Below are 25,046 nucleotides of genomic sequence, written 5' to 3' on the forward strand. Positions count from 1 at the left end.
GTAGTCTTGAAAAATATATTTGTTTCACAGAAAAGTCCTAGATATATATTTACAAGTTAAAATAATCACTGTTTTTGCTTGTGCCTTTCCTAGTTCCATGACAGGCATAAGAAATGAGAAAACAGAGTAATTGTTTAGCCATTTACATGATTCATATGATCCCATTTTGCTGCACATGTGGACTCACTATAATTTAATAAATTAAACGTTCAGAGAGAAATAAGAAAAGAATACATTTGATATGATCAAAGAAAGAACAGAGATGAATCACAAAAGTTGCATTATATTTCTTACAGTGTTCCATTATTCCTGGCCTTGTGAGAGGATATTGAGTACCTCCTGTGACATTAAGGAAGAATACAAATCTTTTTCATAACAAATGTCAGATGCGTTCTGAAGGTACTGTAGGTCATCCAATATAATGTACCATTTGGAGACTTTTAGAAAGCATGATGGGGAAGCGTCCGTATGAAGTCCAGTTTGTGACGCTCAGAGGCGAGTGTCTTGGATATTGTCCTCTGCCTCCTCCTGTAGTGTCTGCGTAACAGAGCTTAGTTTGGACTGAGGCGTGCGCATGCTAGAATTCCGTCGAGGGAAGATTTTGAGGCGCTCGGCTGGACTTATGGCCTGCTTTAGATGACTGGTCTCATTCAGCAGCTTCTGAATGGAATCGTAGGTCTTCACCTGACCCTTGTCCATCATCTGCAACAGAGATCGAGGACAAACTTTTAAAAATCGATTTTTTTTTTAACCAAGTCTCTTATGCTCACCAAGGCTGCATTTATTTGATCAAATCTACAGTAAAAACAGTAATATTGTGAAATATTATTACAATATAAAATAACCATTTTCTATTATAATATATTTTTAAATGTTTACATTCCTGAGTTCCTTCAGTGTCACATGATCCTTCAGCAATCAATCTATCTAATATGCTGATTTGCCGCTCAAGAAAGATTTCTATTATTATCAATGTTGAAAACAGTTGTGCTGCTTAATATTTTTAGAAAGTGTTATAGCCTATATATACAGGATTCTTTGATGAACAGAATGTTCAAAGGAACTGCATTTATTTGAAATAAAAAATACTTTGTAACATAAATGTTTTACTGGCTTTTGATCAGTTAAATTCATCTTTGCTTAATAAAAGTATTCATTTATTTAAAAAAAAAAAATCTTACTGATCCCAAACTTTTTGAGCGGTAGTGTATGTTCGCAGATACCACAGATAAATTGTCCTTACCACCTGACAGAAATTACTGTAAATGTAATAAGCGCTCATTATTTTTGCTATTGTTTGGTATTGCTAGTGGAGAAAAGATGCCTACAATTGTTTTAAAGGTAGGGTAGGCAATTTGTTTTATAAACACTTTGTGTATACTGGTCGAAACTCTCTTCACATCCTGATAGCAATCAATAATAGAAGTGGTCTAAATATTAAAATGTACATCATCTGTGAAAGTCTCAGGACCAAAAAATGACCAAAAAGAGTCAAGTCCTCAGACTTGGATTTATGCTTTTCTATGTCAACACTATCAACGCTGAAATGAATCTGTAGCAGTCAACCAACTCTGTAGGTTGTTTAAGTTTATTATTTTTGTAATGTTATGTGCTTTGAGACATGAGGTAATTTAATGCCGTCTCTCGTCTCGTAACGCTTTGCAGAATGTGTTCATGATGTGTTTTGAAGGAGGCATGGCTTTAGAGAGCGCTCAGAAGGGAGGGTGGGATCTTGTGATTTCAAAGCTAGCTTGATATTGCTAGCCGCTCCGAAATTGCCAACCCTACCTTTAGGTTTTACCTTTTTGTCACCAGTAAAAAATGTGAATAATAGTTAAAAAAGGAAATATGACATTTAATTTAGTGGTAAAGAATGAGGTAGTGCAAAAGCTTTACCAAGAAAGACTGGCACTCGAGCAGCGGTTCCACTTTGTGCTCAGACAGTAATATAGTGCATGTAGAAAAAGACTGTCGCAATGTCTTCTTCAACACCTTTACTGTTCTGAAACCAAAGACAGCACAGCTACCATTATTCATCATGACATGAATGCATTGTACTTTGTGTTAAGCCAGTGGTGTTATCCGTGAAACAGGTAGTGTGGTGTTGTTGGGACTCACATTGGATCGAGATGGGCACTAGGCTCATCCAGGAGGAGGATCCGGGCTCTGCTGAGGATGGAGCGGGCCAGGCATATGAGCTGTTTGTGGCCGTTACTCAGTACATAACCTCCGTATTCCAGCTGGAAGTCCAGTTTGTCTGGAAACTGTTCAATCAGTGTCTTGAGACCGACCTTCGCACACAAACACAGAAATAACTGCTCACTGAAGCCTTCCAGCAAATTGCATTTAAAAGAAAGGAAAAGGACATACTTGCAGTACATTAAGGTATACTATGTTAATCTTAAATAATACTCATACTGTATGTTCACTAAGATATTACTACGAGCATTCACCCTATTATAGACCCAATGTCTATAATAAAGTACACTGATTTTTGATGACTAAAAATAAAAATGACATTGAATTAAAATACTGTTGTCATTAAAAAAAAAAAAAAAAAAATCCATTTGTCCAATGGATTTGCCAAATCCAAAACCTATGTTAAAACTAAATAAAAAAAAAGATTTGTCATTTCTGGGCCTGAAATGAGAACATTTGGAGGTTAAGCATGTAATCGCTGGTTCACAAAAAAGTCCTGAGCTTTTTCTCGATGGACAAACCAAATGACCTCATGCTTTGCTTTTGAAAAGGTCACTTATTTTATAAACAATAAATAGGAAACCTCAAACACCCAAAAAATTGATAGGTGCGTAAGATAACAACTAATCAGAGAAGAAGAATAATCCCACACACTACCACAGCTTGCAAAACATGCAATATATTTAATGCAATGTTTCAGGCAGAACTTCGTCAAGCATTAGGAAATGTTTTTTTGTGGCTGATGAAGATCAGTTGACTGAAATGTCATGCTAAATATAATGCATTTATTTGAGTAAAATACAATACAATTGACATTTTTCTAATCACTTCTTGGGAAACCTTGATAGTGATTCTTTTATGAAATAAATTTGTTAGATAATTAAAGTGTATAGCTAGTTAAGAAAGGTTTTTTTATTTGCATTTTGAGTTCATTGTAATAATTTTTATTTTATGTTTAATTATTTTATTTTATTGTGGGTAACACTTTACAATAAGGTCTCATTTATTAACATTAGTTAATGCATTCATTAACATGAACTAACTATGAACAATATATTTTTACAGCATCTATTAATCTTTGTTGTTTATTCGTGTTAGTTAACTACTGTTAACAGATTATTGTTGTTTAATGTAGATGATCGCATTATTTTACATATGCATATGATTGCATATGATATTTCTTGTTTTTGCATCTTCTATGCATGTGTTGTGATCAGAAGATTCGGTACTCTTTCAGAAGATGCCTAATAGCGTCCCATAACGCATAACAGTGAAAGCCAGAAAATTCCGTAAATGGCGGGGAAAGAGTTAAATGCTCAATGGCAAATAAAGCGTTGCCATAGTAAAGGCATGAAAGACAATGCTTTTCCAGTTTCTTTGAATAACTCTAGAAAAAAAGGGTCATCAAACCACTTGACCTCACAGTCATTGATCATTTCCCCTGGACCCCTGCGGCAAAGACACCCACCTCTTCTGTGACCCGCCACAGCTCCTCATCACTATGGCAGCCATAAGGGTCTAGGTTCATGCGGAATGGTCCCGTGAAGATGAAGACTTTCTGTGGTGGTGTAGGAGGAGACATTTACAAAAATACAACTTTAAAAGTTATCAAGAGAGAGAATGAAAGCTGTTCCCAGAACCGCTGTTACCTGAGGCACCACGCCAAAGGCTTTCCTCCACTTCTGAAGAGGAATTTTGTTCCAGTTGACCCCGTCAATGGAGATATCTCCATCTGTGTAAACCAGCTTCAGAAGAGCATTGAACAGAGAACTCTTCCCAGAACCTGTTCGGCCCAAAATGCCCACCTGAAAAAGAGCACATGATCAATCTGACCAGTGTTGCCAAGTCCACAGTTTTCCTGCGGAATTGGGCTACTTTTACACTGTTGCAAAGGGTAGTTTTAGTCTACAGAAGTGCATCTTTAGAAATACATGTAACACATTCTATTATAATGGATGCTTGTGCTAATGCCCTTCCCACATGGATTTCTTACAATATACATCATAAAACTCACAGAAATTGGTGCACAAAAGAATCTGACAAATATAAGGCTGAAGACACATGAGACTCTTATGCAAAAAGTGAATTTTAATCTTTAGCTAATCTGCTATATGTTGCTCATCACTGACATTGCTCTACAAAGGCAAAATGCAGTAACTTTTTCAATACAGAATTATGACCAAAATCAAATCCTGTGACTTGGCTCAACGGTGCTCAGATTTGAAGAAAAGGATACACGAAAAACAATTTCCATTTTTCTCAGCTCCAGCATTGGTGTTATTACCCCATTTCGCCTTTGCAGGGCACTGAGGCCAGTACAATTCAAAAGTCCACACATTGAAAATCTGTATAGTATAGATATAGTATAGATTTTGAAAAACATAAAACTAAGCAATGTTATGGCTAAAAATTCTAGATTATTTATAGGCCACTAATCAAATTTGCAAATTTGTGCCACTGAATTTCTGAACTCCTTTATACAAAAGCTCAGATGTCATGCAGAGAATATAATTTGTAATGAAAAAATGCATTAAATTAGACTAAATACAACAACAAAAACTTTGACTTTTTGACCCTACTGCAAAATTCAAGCTTTATCCCATTGTAATGTCTTGCTGTGAGACAACACTGTTCCAAAATGGCCCGTTTGAAGAAAACTTAGCTTGTTAGCATTTATTTTTGTAACGTTTAAAGAGGAGTTTAAATCTAGGATTTGCTTGTACGTACCCTGTGTCCACCCTCCGCAGTGAAGGAGAGGTTCTTAAGGACAGCGTGACCCGCTTCTGTGTATTTGACCGTTAAATTCCGCACATCGATCTGACCACGGTTAGGCCAGCTTGAGTCAGCCTGTGCATTGGCGTTTTCGATAATCAGATCCGAGCCTTTGCTTTTGTCTGGTTTGGGTGTCTCAGACGGTAGGTCGATGAACTTAAACACCCGGTCAACAGAACGCATCTGGAGGAAGAAGGATTAGAAGAGCTATGATGTAATCAGGTCCACCGAGGTCCAAGCTGCATGTGGTTTGTTTAGCCTTTAAATGATGCTTAGCCTCTGTGTTTGCGTGTGCTTGGGAAGGCAGTATGGGTGCGCAAACAGTTACACCATGTGGCAAAAATAAAGAGCCACTTCTGTATATGTGTATCAGTATGATTGTAACTATTCTCCTGAAGGAAAACAACATGTCCTGCACCTTGATAAGCCTGTCAGTGTTGCTTAAACTCAATCAGGCATTATTTTCAACAGCATTACAGAACAGGACAATTTCTGCAGTGTAGAACAACTGAAAAACAAGCTGTTTTCAGGGAGGGAAACTAAAAGGCACGTACCATTCCATCTACCGCAATGCTGGTGGCGACACACCACTGGAAGGTGCCTAGAATGAGCATTGCCAGGCATATGACGATACCAATCTCACCCGGTTTATCCTCTGTGGAGTAACGCACATGTATTAACATGCACCAACAAGCAAGTATAAACATCAAGTGCAGGGGTGCTCACAATGACCTCACTTCTACACTTCAAAGGCATTTTCCAAGCACTGTTCACAATTATCTCTTTATACAACCAATTGTCTGTAAAACCCACTAAATCAAGCGTTCATTGGCTTTTTGGACCCACCGAGAACCATCAAATAAACAGTGGCATCCGCATCACTCAACATGCTCTACTGCTTGCTTCGTTCAATCTCACATATCTTGCCTAGATACAGACGGAAGAGCGCTCTTACGGTTGGTTCCTACCGCAATCCAGGCGACCAGCGTGAAAAAGAACACGAAGATGATGTCGGAGCGGAAGAGAAACCATCGTAGGGTCGACAGGTAGAGGAACCAGGTGGCTGTGTGGGTGTTGAGGGTCTTGTGGAACAGGTTCTCAAAGTAAGCCTGTCGCTCAAAGGCCCTGATTGTCCACAAACCCTTCAGCGAGATGATGAGGTGGGAGAAAATGGGGCTCCGAGCTATGATGAGAGAAGAATAAAACATGTCAACCATGTATATTAATTTAATTCCAAGTCTTCTGAAGCAATACGATGTGTCGCATACGATGTGTGCAAATCTTGTCCTCCACTGTAACGCTCAAATCAAACCTAATTTTGGTGTATGGGCCATTTTTATGATGACTTTTTGTAATTTTGGAGATTGACAAAAAAGTCTTCGAATAATAGCAATGATTTCTGATTTTAAAATATATTAAAAAGTATTAAAATAAAAAAGTTTTAAATTGTAATATTATTTCACAATGTGCTGTTTTTTTATTTTTTATTTCAAAATAAACGATACCTTGGTGAACATAAGAGACTTCTTTAAAAAAAAATGTAACCGTATGTAATTGAATTGAATGAAAATTATATGTTTTTCCACCTCGTTTTTTGTTTGTTTCTAGTTAAATATTTCAGTATAATGTTACTACTGCAAGTATGTTTCTAATTAAATCCATTACATTACATGGGTTACCGAATTTTGATTCATTTTAATGCTACTTTCATTTAAAAAAAATTATTGAAATTCTGCATCCTGTTTGCTACCTCAATTCAAATTCATTTAAAAAGCGTTCTCAATTCAATTTTAAATACTTAATGGTTTAGAACGGATCAGAATTTTAACTGTCAATCTCAAGTGCTTATTGTACTTCGACATCATCTACTCTACTGTATGCCACACCTTTCCAATAGCAGAAGGCATCAGGAAGAGGAAGGAAGAAATAAAAGTCTCGCCCTCTGTCCTTTGGCCTCTAGGTGACCTCATGAACAAAATGAACTAATCCACAAGTTCAGCTACCCACGATTTTACTAAATATTCACATTTTTCTCATTCATGTCGGCTTTCCTGGCAGCATTCCTTTCCCTTTCTATAGGCAAAATGCATTTAGCTCCTTTTGTCTGAAAAACAAAAGAGTTGCGCAGTTTTCTGGGATCCCCGCCATGAAGCTTGTTGCTCATCACTTGTGGACTATAAGTGAATGATATCAGGATAGCAGCAGAGGAAATCCCTGGTCGGGTTTTTGCCAGCTCAGTATTACAAAGTACGGAAAGCCCTAGTTGCTTTCTTTCAGGCCCTGGACAGACTGACAGTGGGAAGAGTGTCGACAATTGAGCTACAGAGAGACCAACAGAAATGGTTTGCCTTATTCAGATAGACCATAGATGATTGGTTGAGAGACCAAGCTCTGACCTCCCGCCCATGTCACTTCCTCTGAGATATCCTCTCCCTTTCTGGTTAACTCATCCATCCTCTGCTCCTCCCCTGTTTTCGGACCTAGCACTGACCTTCCATCAGGGCCCTGTCAAACTGCCCCTCTCGTCCCTGGCAACAAGCCACACGCCAGTATGCAGAGTGCGTCAGGAATCCCTTTGCCAACTGCAAAGACGTATCTAACAACTGCATGCAAAGAATGCACAGACTATCCAACCTTACCTTCTGTCTCCAGCTGTTTAAGCTGCTGACCCGTACGGAGAAAGTACTTCCTCAACACAATGAAAATAATGGCAAGGGGAGTAGCCGCAAGGAATATGTACGGCCGCACGATGGACACCACAAGAATACATCCAACCACCACCAAAGTCAACTGTTGGAAGAAAAGCAAAAAAAGCATAGACTCTATGTTCTGTATTTTTGAAAGAAAGGAATACTTTTATTCCGCAAGGATGCACTAAATTGATCAAAAGTGAAAGTAAGGACATTTCTCAGTTGTCATAAATATATTACACAGCACAACTGTTTTCAACATTGATAGTAATAAGAAATGTTTCTTGTGCACCAAATCATCATATTAGAATGTTTTCTGAAGAATCATGTGACACTGAAGACTGGAGTAATGATGCTGAAAATGTAGCTTTGCCATCACAGGAATAAATGACTTTTTAGAATATATTAAAATGGAAAAATGTAATCATATTCCACAATACCACTGTACTTTTTACTGTATTTTTGATCAAATATGCAGCCTTGGTGAACGTTTTGGTGAAATATTTTTATATTTGACATCACATCACATTTGTCTATACAGAAGTTTCAAACCTCTTCCATACTGCAAGACAGTGTTGGCAGTGTTGGCCCAAAAAGCATAAATGTGTCTTAGAAAGCCTGTAGGAAAACATTCTAGTCCATTTGACATACTATTTTGGAGCATGTTATTGTTTGGGACATAGTGTTCTAGTATACTATATAGTACTGATAGAGTGTGTGAATTCGTCAGAGTTGAAACCAGTGTTGCCAAGGCCGGGGTTTTCCCGCAGAATTAGGCTACTTTCACACTGTTGTCGTTGGAAGTTTTTGTAGTTGAAGCTAAACCAACCCCCCCGTATGCGATTTTACCCAGAGGACCCCCTCCGGAACGCGATTGGGCTAGTTATGATTAGCAATTGAGTGGGTTTTGATTTGCAGACCTGGCAACCCTGGTTGAAACTGAACTCTGCTACAGAATGGTAGATCTCCAAAAGCAAGACTGAGAAACCCTACACTAAACAGAAACTCATCTACCAATCAATTAAATGCTTTTGACTAAAGAATTCACAAACCTGGACAAAGTCAAACATGAGGAGAGGAAGCATGTCATCTATTGTGGCCATGTCCTTGGTGAACCTATTCATGATTCGGCCTGCAAATAAATGATATTAGGATACAATCGGTAAAGTATTAAGTCAGAAACTGGGCCTGTGGAAATAATATTTACTTTCCGTCAGCCTTACATAATACTGACCTGTCTTCATAGTATTGAGCACAGACATGGGTGCACTGAGAACAGCACGTAGCATCTTCTGGTGCAGTTTCTTGGAGATTGTGATCATAGTGTGCACAAATGGAAGACCCCGGAAAAATCCCATTGCGAGGACGCTCTCTGATGTGGCCACGTAGATGTAGAGAATGTAATAGCTGCTTGTGGGGGTCACAATGACTGCAGAGTTTTTTCCAGGTGAAGACATGTTGGAGTACTTTGTCATATTTGGCTCAAATTGTTTATTCCCTCCTATCCAAAGTTCACTGCAACAAAATAGTTAAAATGCAGTATTTTGTGGATTGATTCAAATTAAACACTGAAGAATGCTTGACAACTAAAAAGATTAGTTTTGCCTGGAAGAACAGTTAACTGAGATTGAGGAAATGAAAAACACTTACTCGGTTATCAGTAAAATCCCTGCTACAGATCCTGCAACCTAAAACACATAAGAAATCTTTAAGATTAGCCAATCTAGATGTACATGTCAGTTCAAAAGTTTGGGGTAAGATTTTTTTTTTTTTTTTTTTAAAGAGATTTCTTATGCTCTCCAATGCTGCATTTTTAATCAAACACACAGTAGTAACAGCAATATTTAAAAAAAAAATTATTACAATTTAAAATTACTTTTCGTAATATTTTTTAATAAATTACTTTATTCCTGTGATGGCAAAGCTGAATTTTCAGCATCATTACTGGAGTCTTCAGTGTCACATGATCCTTCAGAAATCATTCTAATATGCTGATTCGGTGCTCAAAAACATTGTTCATTATTATCAATGCTAAAAACGGTTGTGCTGCTTAATATTTTAGTGTAAACCGTGATCCACTTTTTACAGGACACTTAGATGAATAGAAAGTTCATAAGAACAGCATTTGTTTGAAATAAAAATCTTTTGTAACAATGTAAAAGTCTTTACTTTCACTTTTGATTAATTCAATGCATCTTAATATTAATATTAAGTATAAATCTATTTAAAAAATCCTTAATGACCTTAAATGTACCTTAATGTATAAGATGTATCAGAATGTATAAGAAACACGTCAACAATATACATACAGTAGACAATCCATAAAGATTACCTCAACTGTAGCAACACTGAGGATGAAGATCAGAACATAAAGAAGACTTTTATTATTTGACACATATCTGACATATGTGTTCCACTTTGTCGTTTCAAATTCCTCCTCTATTTCATCTATTTCATCAGCTAAACATGCCTGCAAAGAGAAGTGAATCAGACCATGTTAAAGTCTAGTGTGAAAATGAATATTTTGCAGTCAGTGCAAGAATTTTCCACACCTCAATATTCTCTTCGTCCAGGACCACGGTAATGTTCGACAGGCGGCGAGTGTAGATGTCCAGCTCAGAAGCCAGTTCGCTCTGAGGCACGACGGACAGCCGTCTGCGGAAAGAAGACTGAAGGTGGTCACGACGGCCCTGGCCTTTCGCATTGGTCATGAAAGCTAACACCGACTGCCTCCTCTGACCAGCCATATGCACACCGTGGTTATGATACACGTCGCTTCCTATAAAGGATTCATCTACTAGCTCGTTCTCGGGTACCAGGGAGAACTTCCGGTCAGGTAATGTTCTCCGGACCTCTTCCTCTGGTCCCTGAATGAAAGATGCCTTACGAGCTGCTCCAAGAGGGTTGACGATCACTGAAGCTTTTCTCTCATCGATGTACTTGGGCATGGAGGGGCCCACCTGGCGATAAGAGGGGCGTTCGGGTCGCATGCCTGCGCTCTCATCCACCGAGACGCGGTGGAGAGTCTCTGTGAGGATAGAGCAGCGGCGCTCGGCGCTGATATTGTCATAGGCCTCCAAACCCAGAAGCAAAGAGCTAAAATCAGGACGCTCTGATTGAAGGTGATTGAAGGTGCCGTAGAAAAAACTTTCACCATTGTGGAGCAGTAGGACCTTATCGGCCCGCTTAAAATGCTCAATCTTATTTGTTACCAAGATGCGTGTCTTGGAGGCCATCAGCTTACAAAGACATCTGGGTAAAGACATAAAAATGAGATTATACATCAATTTTACTCACAATTATGCTCAAATGAACTCCAGTATAGTATACGTTGTCATCTCATTTCGATTGTGTCCCTTCTATTGGTAAGAGGTCACAATTCATTTACTTTTTGTGTAAGGAGAGCAACAGTGCTCACTTTTTTCACGCCCTTGGTTCCAGAGGTATTTTTCCCATTTACTTTTCCATACGGATTTTAAAAAAGTTTTCATGAAAGAGTTATAAGCCATGAAACAAACCAACAAGCTATGTGATGAATCATAACATTACAACCTTTGATTTGATCAGTATTTGAAAATCAGACAAAAAGCATTATTGACTTTAATGAGGGAAAGGAACCGCAATCCCAAGAATTGCAAATGGCATAGGCATATGACGGATAAATATAAAGATGTATATATATACTCTATTATGTCATATGCAGCGCTCGTTTCAGTTCTTTGATTGGTAGATTCACAGTAGATCTGTCTTTTAACAGTTAATTGTAATTTATTAAATTAAAATGGATTAAAATCAATTCCATATGGAGAAAATGAATGGGATTTTACTTGCGGAACCAAACTGTTGAACTCTATTAAACATGGAAATTCTAAAAATATACTAGTTTTGTTTTATTGACTTGGTAACAAATTTGTTTTTATTTCTTTTGGACAGACAGAAATTCTGATCCCAAGTCTGCCACGTCAGAAAACAGGCAAAAAGCAATCTTAGAATTAAAGCTGCAGTCCGTAACTTTTTTTGTGTTCAAAATGTACAATTTTTTATATAATAAGCGACTACATCATAAATCCATTTTCTAAACTGTGTTTTTGTCTTATCCTGAGTCACTATGGTACACCTATAATAAGAGTCTATATTCAGACTATTGTCGACTAGTTCGGGTCGTACCACTGCGAAGTAACTCCGTGACTCGTCATAGTCGGAGAGAAGTAGCTCCGGCTACAATGTTCTTCCGCACAAGCGCCAAAAGTTACTGACTGCAGCTTTAATGAAAGTCAAAATGCTACATGACGTAATTATTTTATTCAAGAAATTAATAAGTCAAATGAATCCAAGCAGAATCCTGAAGAGAATAATTCCTACCATGCCAAAGAGAATGTAATATACATACTTGTCAAATATTTCTTTTTCTGTCGCAATATCCAGGTGAGTAAATGGTGCGTCAAGCAGGTAAACATCAGCATCTCTGTAAACAGCCCTGTGCAGGTAAAAATTATACTTAAAGTAGATATTTTTAACTAGTGAGAATTTCATAATTTAAATACTAATAAAGTTTATTAAATAATGTTTATTTTAAGGAATATTTTAATACAGTAAACTCACCCTATAATAAGACTTGCTAATAAAACATACTTTGCAAAAGAAAAAAAAGTTACACAAGCTTCCATACAAACAAACAATAAAAAGTTGTCAAACTCTCATTTTATGGCTGTAAGATTGTTTTCAGTTGTAAGATTTAATATTAAGTTTATGGCCATGTAAATCTAAGAGAGATGTTGTGGCAGTTATTAAAATGCCATACGTATATGAATTCAATTCTTCCCTAAACTTCTGTGGGAAAGAGCAGCCATAGGGCAAGTGAGGACTCTTTTGTGGAGTAAACTACAGGTGCTGGTGTACATCTGAGGAGTTGAGAGATGTTCAAGTGTAGGTGAGGAAATGTGTGACATACCTGGCCAGAGCTACGCGTGCCTTCTGACCTCCACTCAAGTTTAAACCCCCCTCAGCCATAGGTGTCTTATCATTCTCAGGAAGAGCAGCCAGATCCTGACAATAAAACAGACGACGCCATCACACAGAGCAAGAGAAAGTAAGACATTGTGAGAAATTTATGGAAAACCACATGCTATTTTATTTGACTCTGAAGTACAGACACACACACAACAAACACTCACAGCAGGAATAGTTAATCAACTGTGCATGTTTGATGTTTGGTGCTTTAAAACATTCTTGACATATTGAATGGGAAAACTCCCAAGACAGCAACATAGTGTCGGCCCAGGTCCGGGCCACATATGGTACATGTGGACTCCATGCGTACCAGATGTGGCCCAGATCTGGGCCGACATTATGTTGCTGTCTTAGTCATGCTAAAAAAAATTAAACCAGCCTCAGACGGTTTCAGGTAATCTTCAGCTAGTTTTGTCAGTTGGCCAGTCTGGCTAGCTGACAAGTTCCCAAAACCCATTCTAATACCAGCAGACCAGCCTGACAATGTTAAACTGGATTAAGATTTTTTTTAAGAGACCACATGCAACTTGAGATGAATGATTCTCATGTAGGAGGTTCTTACCTTGTCATCAACTCTGTCCATTTTAGGAGCATTAAAAATAATAATTAAATTACGTGATGCAGTGAGAAAGACTCTAAAACACTACACAAACAAATAAGTGGGGAGTACTGAAGCACTGATGTCTTAAAGATGGAAATGCTGGGGTTTACTGCTCAGACACAACATGAATGAGGACTGAAAAGCAAGTGAATCGGTGCTACAAAGAAAATGCGTGGATAAAACAAGCCCACTAAACATGGGCGTGTTTCCACTTTACATTTTAAAGACTCCACAAATCCATTTATTAGATCCTGCTAGTCTTGCAATTTGCATTGAGAGCTTGTTTCTAGTGCTTGACTTAGAAGATTAAGTAACGGAAGCGTAAGTGTCTGCATCTTGATTTTGTCAGCATGCACTGAATAAAGACTCATTATGTACAATAAAAAATAACAATACTTTGCAGCTTCTTGCTAGGTAGCACACAAGTGGCTAACTTCTCACACTCTGTTGTTATGGCCTTACCAACCATTGTGATGACAATAGCCACCTCACACTGCTCTTTAAGATCTCCTGTTGTTAGAGTCTGGATGTTTCGCAACAAACAGTCATAAATTGTGCTTAATCACCATTTACTGTAAACCATGCTTTGTTTGTGAGGAAACATGTTAATTTTTCTTCCTATGGGAAACATGGGGACTGACAGACTATAAACATCCCAGGTTCACCATTCAAAAACACACTACGCCATTTAACCGTGATTGAACATCTGTAGACAATTCAAGAATACATACATACACACACACACATATATATATATATTTTTTTTTTTTTTTATTATTTTTTTTTTTTTGGTTTACCCTGAATAAGTTTTATTACTTTTAATAAGTTTTATTTTTCTTTGAATAAGTATTTTATATACATATATATGTATATATATATGTGTGTGTGTATATATATATATATTATATTGAATACTGTGTGTCAATATGTATATATATATAAATTGCAACGTATTTGTCTTATATATATACTTTACTCTGAATAAGTCCTATTGTTCTTTGTCCAAATTGCAAGTATTTTTACTTGTTTTCAGTTTAAACCTCACTCAGTTTTGTAAGCCTAATGCTTTTTGTTTTTGCCAATTTGGTGGAATTTTTTTTTTTCAATATATTCTCTAAAAACAATTATAAATATCTTATGAATCAAATTTCTCTTTGTTTATTTTAAGATTTTTATTTATTTTTTGCAGTGTAAGAAAAATCCTTGCAATACGATTATCACTAATATATATATATTAGTATATACTGTATGTAATACATCATCCACTAGCACAAATAAATCTCACACTGCGGCCTAATGCTTGGACATGAATGTATTCTCATCAGATCTCCCTTCTGACCGTTCTTTCATGTACGACTCAGTTAAACAAGGGCCCTGTCACTCAACGCTTTGGCTGCTGATAGTTGCACACGATTGGCTTCTTTGGTATCAAGAGGTTGAGAGTGAAGGGAGAAAACCAAGAGTGGGATAATATGACACAGTTCTACATCTAACAAAGGTTCTCAGTTCCATTGCCAGGTGAGCATTCCATGTAGAGAGAGAGAGAGAGAGAAGGGAAAGACAGAAACAGAAGCAAAGCAGGAACTTGAGACAGGACAAAAAGGAGGACTTGTTAGGTTGAGCAAAGAGATGAGTGACGTCAGGCAATATACTGTAGACAGAGGGATTGAAATATAAATGAGAGAGAGGGACGGGAACTGGAGATGGAGTAAGACTAAGGAAATGACAGACACAAAGAGTGGACTGAAGAGCATCAATGTGTCAGTACCTCCTCGAGCTGGCATGCTTTGACCACACTCTTGTAACGATACTCATCATAGGTCAGGCCAAAAAGGATGTTGTCTCGGATGGTTCCAGGCATGATCCAGGCTGTTTGGGAGGAGTAGGAGATTCGGCCGCTGTGTCGGATCTTCCCAGAGGAGGGAACCAGCTCCCCGAGGATGGTCATCAACAATGAGCTCTATAAATATAGACATTATGTCTGAACAATGACAAACTTACTGTTTCCTTTTAGCAAATGTTTATTTTCTCTTAAACAGCTAGCTTTACTCATCCTTTTATATTGTAGCTTATATTTAAGCTTATTAAAGGTTTCACACACTGTAGTGGGCTTTCATTTATTCACTATAATTGTGAATAATTTGTTAGAATTGCTTAGTCTCTTGTCCTATATATATATATATATATATATATATATATTGCATTGTGTTGTGTTTTAGGGTTATTATGAATTTATGGCAGATTACAACTGAATAAAAATGGCACCACACCTACCTTCCCAGATCCCATAGAACCGGTAACAGCCAACATCTCTCCTTTCTTCAGGTTCAAGCTGATGTCCTTCAGTACAGGAGTCACATATAGGTTGGTGAAGAAGAGGCCTGCATCTCCATTGTGATGGCCATTTGCTTTGTTCTCCTGTTTTATCCTTTCTAGAAGTTCACCAGGACCCTGAAGAAACGCATATAGATGTTATTTACACTGCACTAACACATACACATTGAATGCATTCAAACAGTGATTGATTCTTCCTCTTGTTCTGTTCTCTCTGAGTGTTGAAAAGGAACCATAAAGTGATTTGTATTGATTTAGAACATCACCTAATGTGGTTCGAGTAATTCAGTTAATATGTGACCTCTGTTAGGCTTTATGGGTTACTAGCCTTGTAGCTACTAAACAGAACATGCAATTCTAATCAAATACACGAAAATCAGTCAACAAAGGGCAGCAATTCGTTCACTAAACCTGCTTCTCAAAAGTGAAAAGGAATTGTTTTCAGTCTCAATCTGATTCAAGGAAAGGTCTGATGGTACAAAATTGAGATTTTAGAAGAAGAGGTGTGCTTAATCCAAAAGAATGTGAATGCATAACTGTACCTCATCCCAAGAAGCAGTCACATCTTTCAGTTCCAGCTCTGTGATGCTGAGATCGTACTCCATTAACTTGTATTCTTCCTGACTAAGAAATTCCTAGATGAAGTAGATTAGTTAATGTTATAGGTAGAGCTTTGTATACAGAGAAGATCATGGTAACAGCAACATTATCTCAAAAATCAGTACAGTTATACACAATAATATAATGATGCCAAAAATAGTGCTCTTCAGAAATATATAGAGTAGTATAGAGGAGTGTTTCCCTTTTATCAACACCAAACCAGAGATGTTTTCCTTCATACTCATATTATTTCATTTAGCATTATCATTAATATTACTAAAATGGCATTTTATTCATTGTGTGGAATGTGGATTATTCATTAAAGACGTTTGTATCTCATGTTCTTCATCATGTGTGCTAAACTACCATTTGTGACACCCAGACTGGGTTACACTTGTGTCACTTGTAGAGTGTGTGGACTCACTTCAATCTTCCAAATAAGCCGCATGGTGTCGTACCACATCTGGATGGAGCCGGGCAGTTGACGAGTGACAGTCATACGCAGCACCATACAGTAGGAGAGAGTGGTGAATATGCGACGCAGGTTGATACCGCGACTGAGGGCATGGGGCACCACAGCGGCCACAATCACAAAGATGGCTGAGAAAAAGTATGCAGAGCTGTAGAAGTAGCGCAGGGAGCCAATCTTCCTGGTCAACTTCACCTCATCCCTATAAACAGTTTTACGGGAAGAAAGAATGACAATCTGAAGGCGAATGCCAGATGGGTAGGATATTTGGAGACTGTGTCATGAGAGATCAAATATCTAAAAAAAAAAAAAAAAAAACAATGGCACATTGATTCTCCGAGACTGAGCTGATAACAAAAACACAAAGGCACACCGTGTGCTGCATTAAATGTAATACTACAGAGAAACAGTGGGAGACTGTGGCTTCAAGTTTCTCTGATCCAGGCCCACTCTTCTGATCCATAATCTTTTATGAAAGAACCTCACGTAATATTAAAGGAATAGGAATTAAAGAATGTGTAGGACAGAAATGTAATTAAATGATTAAACTTTCAAACTGTTCACTTTAATTAAATCACTTGTTTAGTCTCAGTTTCAGACTGTTGCATATATTGGTCACAAAAATGGGAAGCTCTTCTCAGTCTGGAAAGTTCAAATTGTCTATCAATCCACCCGGAAACAGATTTGTGTTTACAAAGTACTGGGTTGATACAACAAGTGCCTTTGAACGTGAAATAATCACTGAATTCTCCAAAGTTTTCCAGGTCAAGGGCATCAAATCTGTATAGCAAAACTGTAAAACAAACTGGACTATTTGATATGCACACTACTATTAAATAAATTAATACTTTAATTCAGCAAGAATGCATTAAATTAATCAAAATTGACAGTAAAAACTATTAGCCTACATTGTTACAAAAAAATTATATTTCAAATAAGCAATAAGCAATACGTTTTTTGGACTTTCTATCCATCAAAGATATTCCACAAAAATATTAAGCAGCACAACTGTTTCAAAATTGATAATAATAAGAAATGTATCTTGAGCACTGAATCTTAATGTTAATATGGCGTGTAAAATGGCATGTAAAAAGAAATAAAAAATTGGTCGCTTTTCACGTCAGTCAGATGGTCTCTTCTTGTTTGTCAAAGGTCTGGGCATGTGAGGCTATACACTGAATAAAATCAACATTCTCTTGACTTGTTTTTAACAAAAAGTGGAGAACATCCACAAACTGTTTGGGTCTTACTGTCTGATGTTCTTGATGAGGGTCTCCATTATCTCCTCCCAGCCGTAGGCCTTCACCGAATGCAGGTTCTCCATGATCTCTGAGGTCAAAGCCAACCGTTTGTTGGTCAGTAGCACTTTTTGTGCTCTGATGGAAAACAGAAAAACACAGAAAGTTGGAATGATTTGTCTGTGCTCACAGAACTTCAAGTCCTGTACATACTGTAATAAACACTCCAGTGTGGGTGTTTAATACATCTGACTAAGCATTGTATTAATGTCTACAATGTTCCTCGGAGTTGGCACTGAATACAGACAATATACAGACTTGATTGTGAGTTTGTGTGTGTGTGTGAGACTGTCTCAGTAGCAGTTCTGACCAACATTGTTTACATATCTCCAAGGCACAAGGCTAACCAGCCTTCTGATTACAGGAGCTGAACTGAACTACCTGTCCAAACTCTTCAAAGCCTTTAACCAGCATGAATCACAAATGGAATGTTTCTGTGGGAGCATAAAGGATACTTGGAGAGAAACTCTTAAACAAATATGTGCCAGTTTTAGTCTGTCAATGGGAGCATCATTGGACAAGATTTGCTTTTTGGTTTGGATGAAGGCTAAAAGTACATTTGAGACTTACTTGTAAGGACCCATTTTATGTGAGAGAAAGGCCTGCAAGACACCCAGTAACGAGATAGCAGCAAGTGCACAGAAGCTATTGACATCGATGAGTTCCCAGATAAGCCCTGTACACAGGATGCATTGCAATGGTGATATCCATACAAAATGGGCCATACCCAGGCTCTGTACCAAAAAAAGAAAAAAGAAATGCATCATGGTACAGTGAATACAAGATTGATGATTAAAGTTTAGTCATTAATTAAAAATCAATCTTTATTTAAATTTATTTCAAAAGCTGACACCTAGGATTTTAAAAAACTTTTAAAGAGTCAGATATTAAATTTAGACTCTTCTTGTTCTTTGGTCATTCATTCACCTTATGTGTTAGCTAAATGCCATTGTTGTTTTTTTGCATAGTTGTGCCACGCAAGTCCTGCTATATCAGGCATGCTGAACCATATCTAAGAACACTTTTGAAACCATTTAGAAAAGTTTGTTCACTTCGGCACATTTGCAGTGGCTACAAAACATAACAAAACCATCTCATACATTCCAAAGAAAGGACACTCGAAGAACCCATATTAAACACAGGTGCTAATTGCTTCAGACCACTTGCAGAGTGTATCAATATTCAGCACATTGGCTCTACCTTCCTAGGACGTTCCAGAGTTCAGCTACGCTCCCCTCTGAAGCTTTATGCCAAATTTAATGCTCAGCCAGTGTATTTATTTCAAATTAGTTTGGAGTCTTCTCTGGAGAATTATTTTTTGGCCTCTGTGCGAGATGCAAACCTTTTTTTACAAATTGGATATATCTACACTACTTTTCAAAAGTTTGGAGTCAGTATGATTTTTTTTTTTTTTTAAGAAATTGTTTTATTCAGCAAGGATGCATTAAATATATATATACTCTAAAGAAATTGAATATAGGGCTGCACAATATATCGAAATTATTGAAATATCGCAAATGTATATATCGCAATATGCATATCGCAATGGCTTGCAATAACTGGGGTCATGACCAAAAGACAAAATCACTCACTGCTCTTGGCTGAATAACTTTTGTACCTTTAACAGAAAAATGTCCTGGCAAAAAAAGTACCAGTATCTTTTCAGTTTTTCGACGGACTATTATATATATTGTGCACTGTACGGATTTTCATTCAATTCAATGTTTTTAGACTTTCAAATCAAACAGGTGACCTATCATCCAGCAAACATGAGGGAAAAGTGAAGCGATTTGCTCTTTTTAATACTCGCCTGATCAAATTTGCCCAGGTTAGCTGACATCAGACTGACCAGCTGACCAGTGCTGATCTTGTCCAAGACTCGGCTAGAAAGTTTCAAGGTCTAAGGGTCAAGATTCAGAGAAATTCATACACTTAATATGATGTTGGGAAAGATACTTGTATCAGAGAAAGATGAATGTAGACATAGATAACAAACCTTTTTAAAGATTATGCTAAAGAGTGCAATCCTGATTTGCATGCCCAGGCGTTGCAGCCCAAACAGGGCAGGCTGGAGCAGGAGGAAGCGGGCAGTGAATAGCAAGCCAAGTCCAAAGGCAAGAAAGTAACCATTGGCTCGCTCCGGTTCATGGGCCGGGTCAAATGACGCAATGATCCGCCCTAAAAGCTGTGGCTGCACTGTTTTTGTAGCCTCCTAGAAAATAGTAACAGAAATTACCAGAAAATGACAAAGCACCTTCAATTGACACATTTATAATTCCTATTTAGAGAAAAATCTAAATGGATGTCCAAAGTATAATAACGACAAAATAATAAAGTGACAAGTGAAAAATAAAATCTAGCGAGAGTTTAGATGCTGTAGGCTTCTTCACTGGGACAGTCACACTGCACTGTTACCTGAGTACATAACTAGGAATCACATAACTTCATACCAATGAGCCAGCAATATCCACCCATGTGCAAACAATTAGCAAATATACATGTGCGTTTGGACCTTGCTGTAGATTTCTTCATTAAAGCGTCAAACTGCTGAATTAAGAGAAGATCAACACTCCAATCCCAGAACAAAAAAAAGGACACAGACACAAACTATTTGAACACTTACGCCTATATATAGGAGGAAGCCAAATAACAGAAAAGGTCCTATGAAGCATCGTGCCAAGGCTCGCAGGAGACTGGGTTTTTTCTTCCCAGATGCAACTTCTCTGTCCCATTCTCTGTTTAGGGAGAGAGAGAAAACTGAATGGAACAGTTAAACAGCATCCAACCCACCCACCTACCCACAATTAAACGGGTTTGTCAACATTGTTTGGTGCACCCCTGTATATCCAAGGTGATTTAGCAAACTTATTAAACAGAGCAAAGAGACCTTGACAAGCTTGGGGAAACAGGGGAGACTGCTCCAACATGTTAATTGAATAAAAAGTTCAAATTCCCAGCAGTGCTTCACCTTAGAGCAATAACAAAAATGCTCATCATCTATCACTCTCCAGGAGCCTGGCCATTTAAAAGGTCACATTTGATGCCCATTAGACCAGGGCACTGGCATGAATGTATTGTGGTTTATTTGGCATTAGAGGAACTTTACTGGAACAGGCAGGGTGACATTTAAAGGGGTCGCCTACATTTTATTCTTCTTTTCTCCTGTCTTTTGTCAAAAACAGCACACAAACCCCTAAAAAGTGGGATATTTGGCTCTGGTAAGTAACAGGAGGTGAGGTGAGGACACGTCACAATAGAAGGGTCACTTCATGATGTAAATTTGCTCACTTCACAAAAAGATGAGTGAAAGTTCTTTCAGTTCTGTTTCCTGAGAGGCTTAGGAAAATACTCTCACACTGTCAAAAAAACATTTTCATGATTTGTTATCACAACTTTTGTCAAATAAACTTAGATAATTAATGTGATTCAGATAACATAATATTTTGAGTTTATATTTCCTAAACCATCTCCTTCATTGTATTAACTTAAATGTTTAGCTCTTAGCTCTAAATTTTAAGGCAATCAGGTAACTTATGTTTTTAAGTTAAACCAACAATAACAATATACGGGGGAAATATCAATTTATATGATATAATAGGGGATTTGTGTTTAATATTTAATAAAATGTTTTAAAAAAATGTATAAATTAAATTCTAATGCACGTTAAAAATTGAGTGTAATTAGAAATTACAGAGCAAGAAACACTTGTATGAACTGTATTGAGCTGTATGGACATCAGTTTTAAAAAAACACAAAGGTAAAGGTAAGCATGCAAATACTAACTTTTCCAAACGCTCTGCAAGAATGTCTGCTGCATCTTGACTGGGTGCTTGATAAACATCAGATGGCCTCAGTTTCTCCTTAAAACCCTTTCTCATTATAGGGTTTGTCCACCTGTAAACAGCCAAAACAGATGTTGAAAACTGTAATATTGTGAATATTTTAATTGAAGTGAACTCAAGTTATTTTCTAAGGAGAGATGTACAGGGAAGTATCGTTATTTTCTAGTCTATGATTATGCACAGTTCTATAAAAAAAACACACGTTCAAGTCACGTGACCAGTGTTCGAATTGTTCCATTAACTTTGAGTGGAATCTTTAACGTAATATCATAGAGCAAACAACATTTTACTTTTAGGACCTTTAAACATTTCAAACAAAACTTTGTGATTTTGCAATCACTGATATCTAAACCTAAATAATAAACTTTTGTAACATGTCATCAAATATTGATCTAAAAGAAAAATGCTCGAGCGGCGTGATGTTGCTATGGTGACATCCTCAGGCGAGCCCTACTGTTTGTAAGCGTCTACTGTACTTATCGCACTCTGATTAAATTGTAGCCTACTGTAACATGTGAGGTTGTAAAAAAGTTTTTCCAAAAACTCTGAAAAGTGAATACACACACACACACACACACACACACACACACACACACACACACACACACACTTGTATCTATATGTAAAACAATTAAAAACTTAGTTTGTAATTAGATTTCACTGTAAAAAAAAAAAAGTTGCTGTCTTACATTTTTAAGTACAATCAACTTGATTTTTTAAGTAATTTCAACTTAAATTACATTAAATTGACTTACAAAATAGTTGAATCTTGTATAACTTAAAAGCAATGTAAAACATGTGTTGTCATAACTTATTGATCATATAATTTTTCACAGTGTTGGCTTTAATGTTTGAATGAATGTAGGCTATCAGTCATCAGGTGCAGTTTGAGTAGCTATCAGTAGAGACGAAATGTAAATAAACTAGAAAAAATGTCTATTTAAACTCAAACATACATCAAAATGTAGGCTACAGTTAGTTTGAAAGTCTTACCAAAATAAGTATCTTGAGAGGCAGCTGGCATCCTCCACAGGTGATCGCTGCATCCTAAAAGTTTCCCGGGGATGACACCGCTTACATCGGGTGTCAGCTGAACGCCTCTCCGTTGAATGAAGCTCGCAAGCGCTGTCCTCCACCGCGCGCACAGTTGAGCGCTGATATTCTCGAGATTCGCTGCCAGTATTTAGACAAAGAGGAAAATTTCTCGTATGTCAAAATCGTTAATGAAAAGTAAAGCGCTTATGAAGAGCCCATGCTGACAGCAGCTCTGTTATTCAGTGAGAAAAGTGCGCTGTCTCAACCCCAAACGCCAAAGATCCTTTGGGCATGTCATCCTCAAACTGTCAGTCTTTTACAGAGATGCTCACGTGTTGCTTTACAAGAGCAAGTGGCGTGTCATCATCAGAGAATTTTTGTGGTGTTCGAGAAAGAACGTTAACACATTTTAACACATGAAAGTCTTTTGCTTTCATTTCGCACATTTCCTTATTTCATAATGTTTGAAATGGAAAAGTAAATAGCCTACATTAATGTATTTTTAAACTAGGCTAGTTGAAAGAAATGAATGACTTAAGACAATTCAAATAGAATTAGAATCCTAATATTGCAAAACAAACAAACAAAAATAAAAAATAAAACACGTGTCAATTGAGAGAAATATTTAAGATGCGGAACTGTTTAGGTCACTAATCAAATGAGCATATTTGTGACACTGACCATTTTAATTCCATTGTACAAAAGGTCAAGCACAAGATGCTCTTTGGATAATTCTCAAATTATTATGGATGATATGATCATCGGGTTTATGCAAACTTGTGGAGTTCAAGCAGACTGAGTGCTGCCATTACAGCAAAAAGGAGACTTATCAAATATAGGCCTAGCTTATCTTTTTTTCTTTCATTTTAACTTTTCACTTAAATTGTCCCAGACATTTTGAATCATGATTCTGTAACAAGGCTAGATGAATCTTCAGCATAGTGACATCTTGAGGCCACTGACAGCTGTCTTTGTGGAACCAAGTAAATTATGTAATTCATTTTGATAAGTAGCCTACTCCAAGATCAGTTTATTATGTTGCAATGAGAAAGATCACATGAAGTCTATTCAATGTTCCTATACTCAGCCGGCAATTTTGTCTCAAATGAAGTTTCAGATAAGCCACAGCACGCAAGTCATAAGAGCAGACTGATAAATTGACAATCTTAGCCATTTGATTTATTTATTGACTTCTGCAAATGAAGTTAATTTCTTTGAATAATCTTTATTTTTTTTATATAACTCATCCATCCAGCAGTGGAAACACCATGGACAGTCCATCACAGGTCTCATAATATACAGTTTTTAATACAGTCTTTTTCATTTGCTTACTATTTTCACAAGTAAGGTGCATGTTCTCAAAACTCTACTAATATCACAACTGTAACGATATCCACTGGAGGCAAGATAGAGAACTTTAATTCAAAATCACATGATCAAACAAAACAAAGGCTGGAAACTGTTAACTCAAAACAAGAACATGGACAAGAAACATTCAATACTAGACAAAGATACAGGGCAAACATGAGGGCTTAAATACACAGACTAATAACAAGACAAGGAACACCTGTGAACAATGATCAGACGATTAACCAATGACAAGACACATAGCAGACTGAAACGGGATCACATGACAGACAAGAACAAGAAACAAAACCCACAAAGTGACAACAACAGATAATCAAAAACACAAAATAAGCTTGTAAAGCTCTTACTATCAAACTTTTGTTTTTCATCTTCATCTTCTCGTTCAGTTTAATACATTTTGTCTACTATTTAAACCAACTGAACATAATGGTTAATCAAGCAATGAATCATTTGGTACACCTATAGATTTCTAAAGATATTGATTCTATAGACATTTAGAACTTGTTTGCAATTTCCGATAACCAAATGTAATGAATTATTTTTACATTAGTGATTTATAGATAATAACCTGTTCTAATTTGTAATTTGTGACTATAGAGCAGGATAGAGTACAAGGGAGAGGAAACAGTCAATGACTGTACCATCAGATTGATCAGAGATGCATCAGTGGAGACAGACGGCGTCAAATACAGCATTTTACATTACATGTATGCCATGTACTGTAAACCTAACCGATTACCATGGTAGAGACTGCCACATTACTGTAACTCACCCTTCATCTGTAAAGGTCAACGGTATACAGTATAAATTCAGTCATATGGCACAGTG

At 37.1% G+C, this 25,046-nt stretch overlaps 1 protein-coding gene across 1 annotated transcript; it reads right to left on the minus strand.

Annotated features, from left to right (window-relative positions):
* On the minus strand, nucleotides 1–23,053 carry cftr (CF transmembrane conductance regulator). Its single transcript, XM_084123739.1, has 27 exons — nucleotides 22,809–23,053; nucleotides 21,757–21,867; nucleotides 20,597–20,708; nucleotides 19,970–20,185; nucleotides 19,784–19,873; nucleotides 18,544–18,707; nucleotides 17,926–18,051; nucleotides 16,631–16,877; nucleotides 16,149–16,241; nucleotides 15,547–15,723; nucleotides 15,041–15,232; nucleotides 12,613–12,707; nucleotides 12,052–12,138; nucleotides 10,214–10,913; nucleotides 9,994–10,131; nucleotides 9,312–9,349; nucleotides 8,896–9,176; nucleotides 8,714–8,793; nucleotides 7,611–7,761; nucleotides 5,927–6,154; nucleotides 5,526–5,626; nucleotides 4,927–5,154; nucleotides 3,849–4,004; nucleotides 3,668–3,757; nucleotides 2,119–2,291; nucleotides 1,897–2,002; nucleotides 1–702 (listed from the first exon to the last, which is right to left on the minus strand). Exons 1-27 carry the CDS (start codon nucleotides 22,859–22,861, stop codon nucleotides 490–492), a joined length of 4,446 nt encoding a protein of 1,481 aa, XP_083979865.1. The 5' UTR covers nucleotides 22,862–23,053; the 3' UTR covers nucleotides 1–489.
* Nucleotides 23,054–25,046: the final 1,993 nt, after the last annotated feature.

Source organism: Abramis brama (genome assembly GCF_963993115.1).
Source record: "Abramis brama genome assembly, chromosome: 9".
Taxonomy (NCBI): domain Eukaryota; kingdom Metazoa; phylum Chordata; class Actinopteri; order Cypriniformes; family Leuciscidae; genus Abramis; species Abramis brama.

Excerpts from the sequence above, each read along its gene's own strand:
- cftr (XM_084123739.1), bottom strand. The coding sequence starts at position 22,861 with ATGCAGCGATCACCTGTGGAGGATGCCAGCTGCCTCTCAAGATACTTA. Across the intron at positions 15,233-15,546 it reads GTTCTATGGGATCTGGGAAG|AGCTCATTGTTGATGACCAT; the intron begins GTAGGTGTGGTG and ends CTATATTTATAG. Across the intron at positions 2,003-2,118 it reads AGTGCCCATCTCGATCCAAT|AACAGTAAAGGTGTTGAAGA; the intron begins GTGAGTCCCAAC and ends CTTTGGTTTCAG.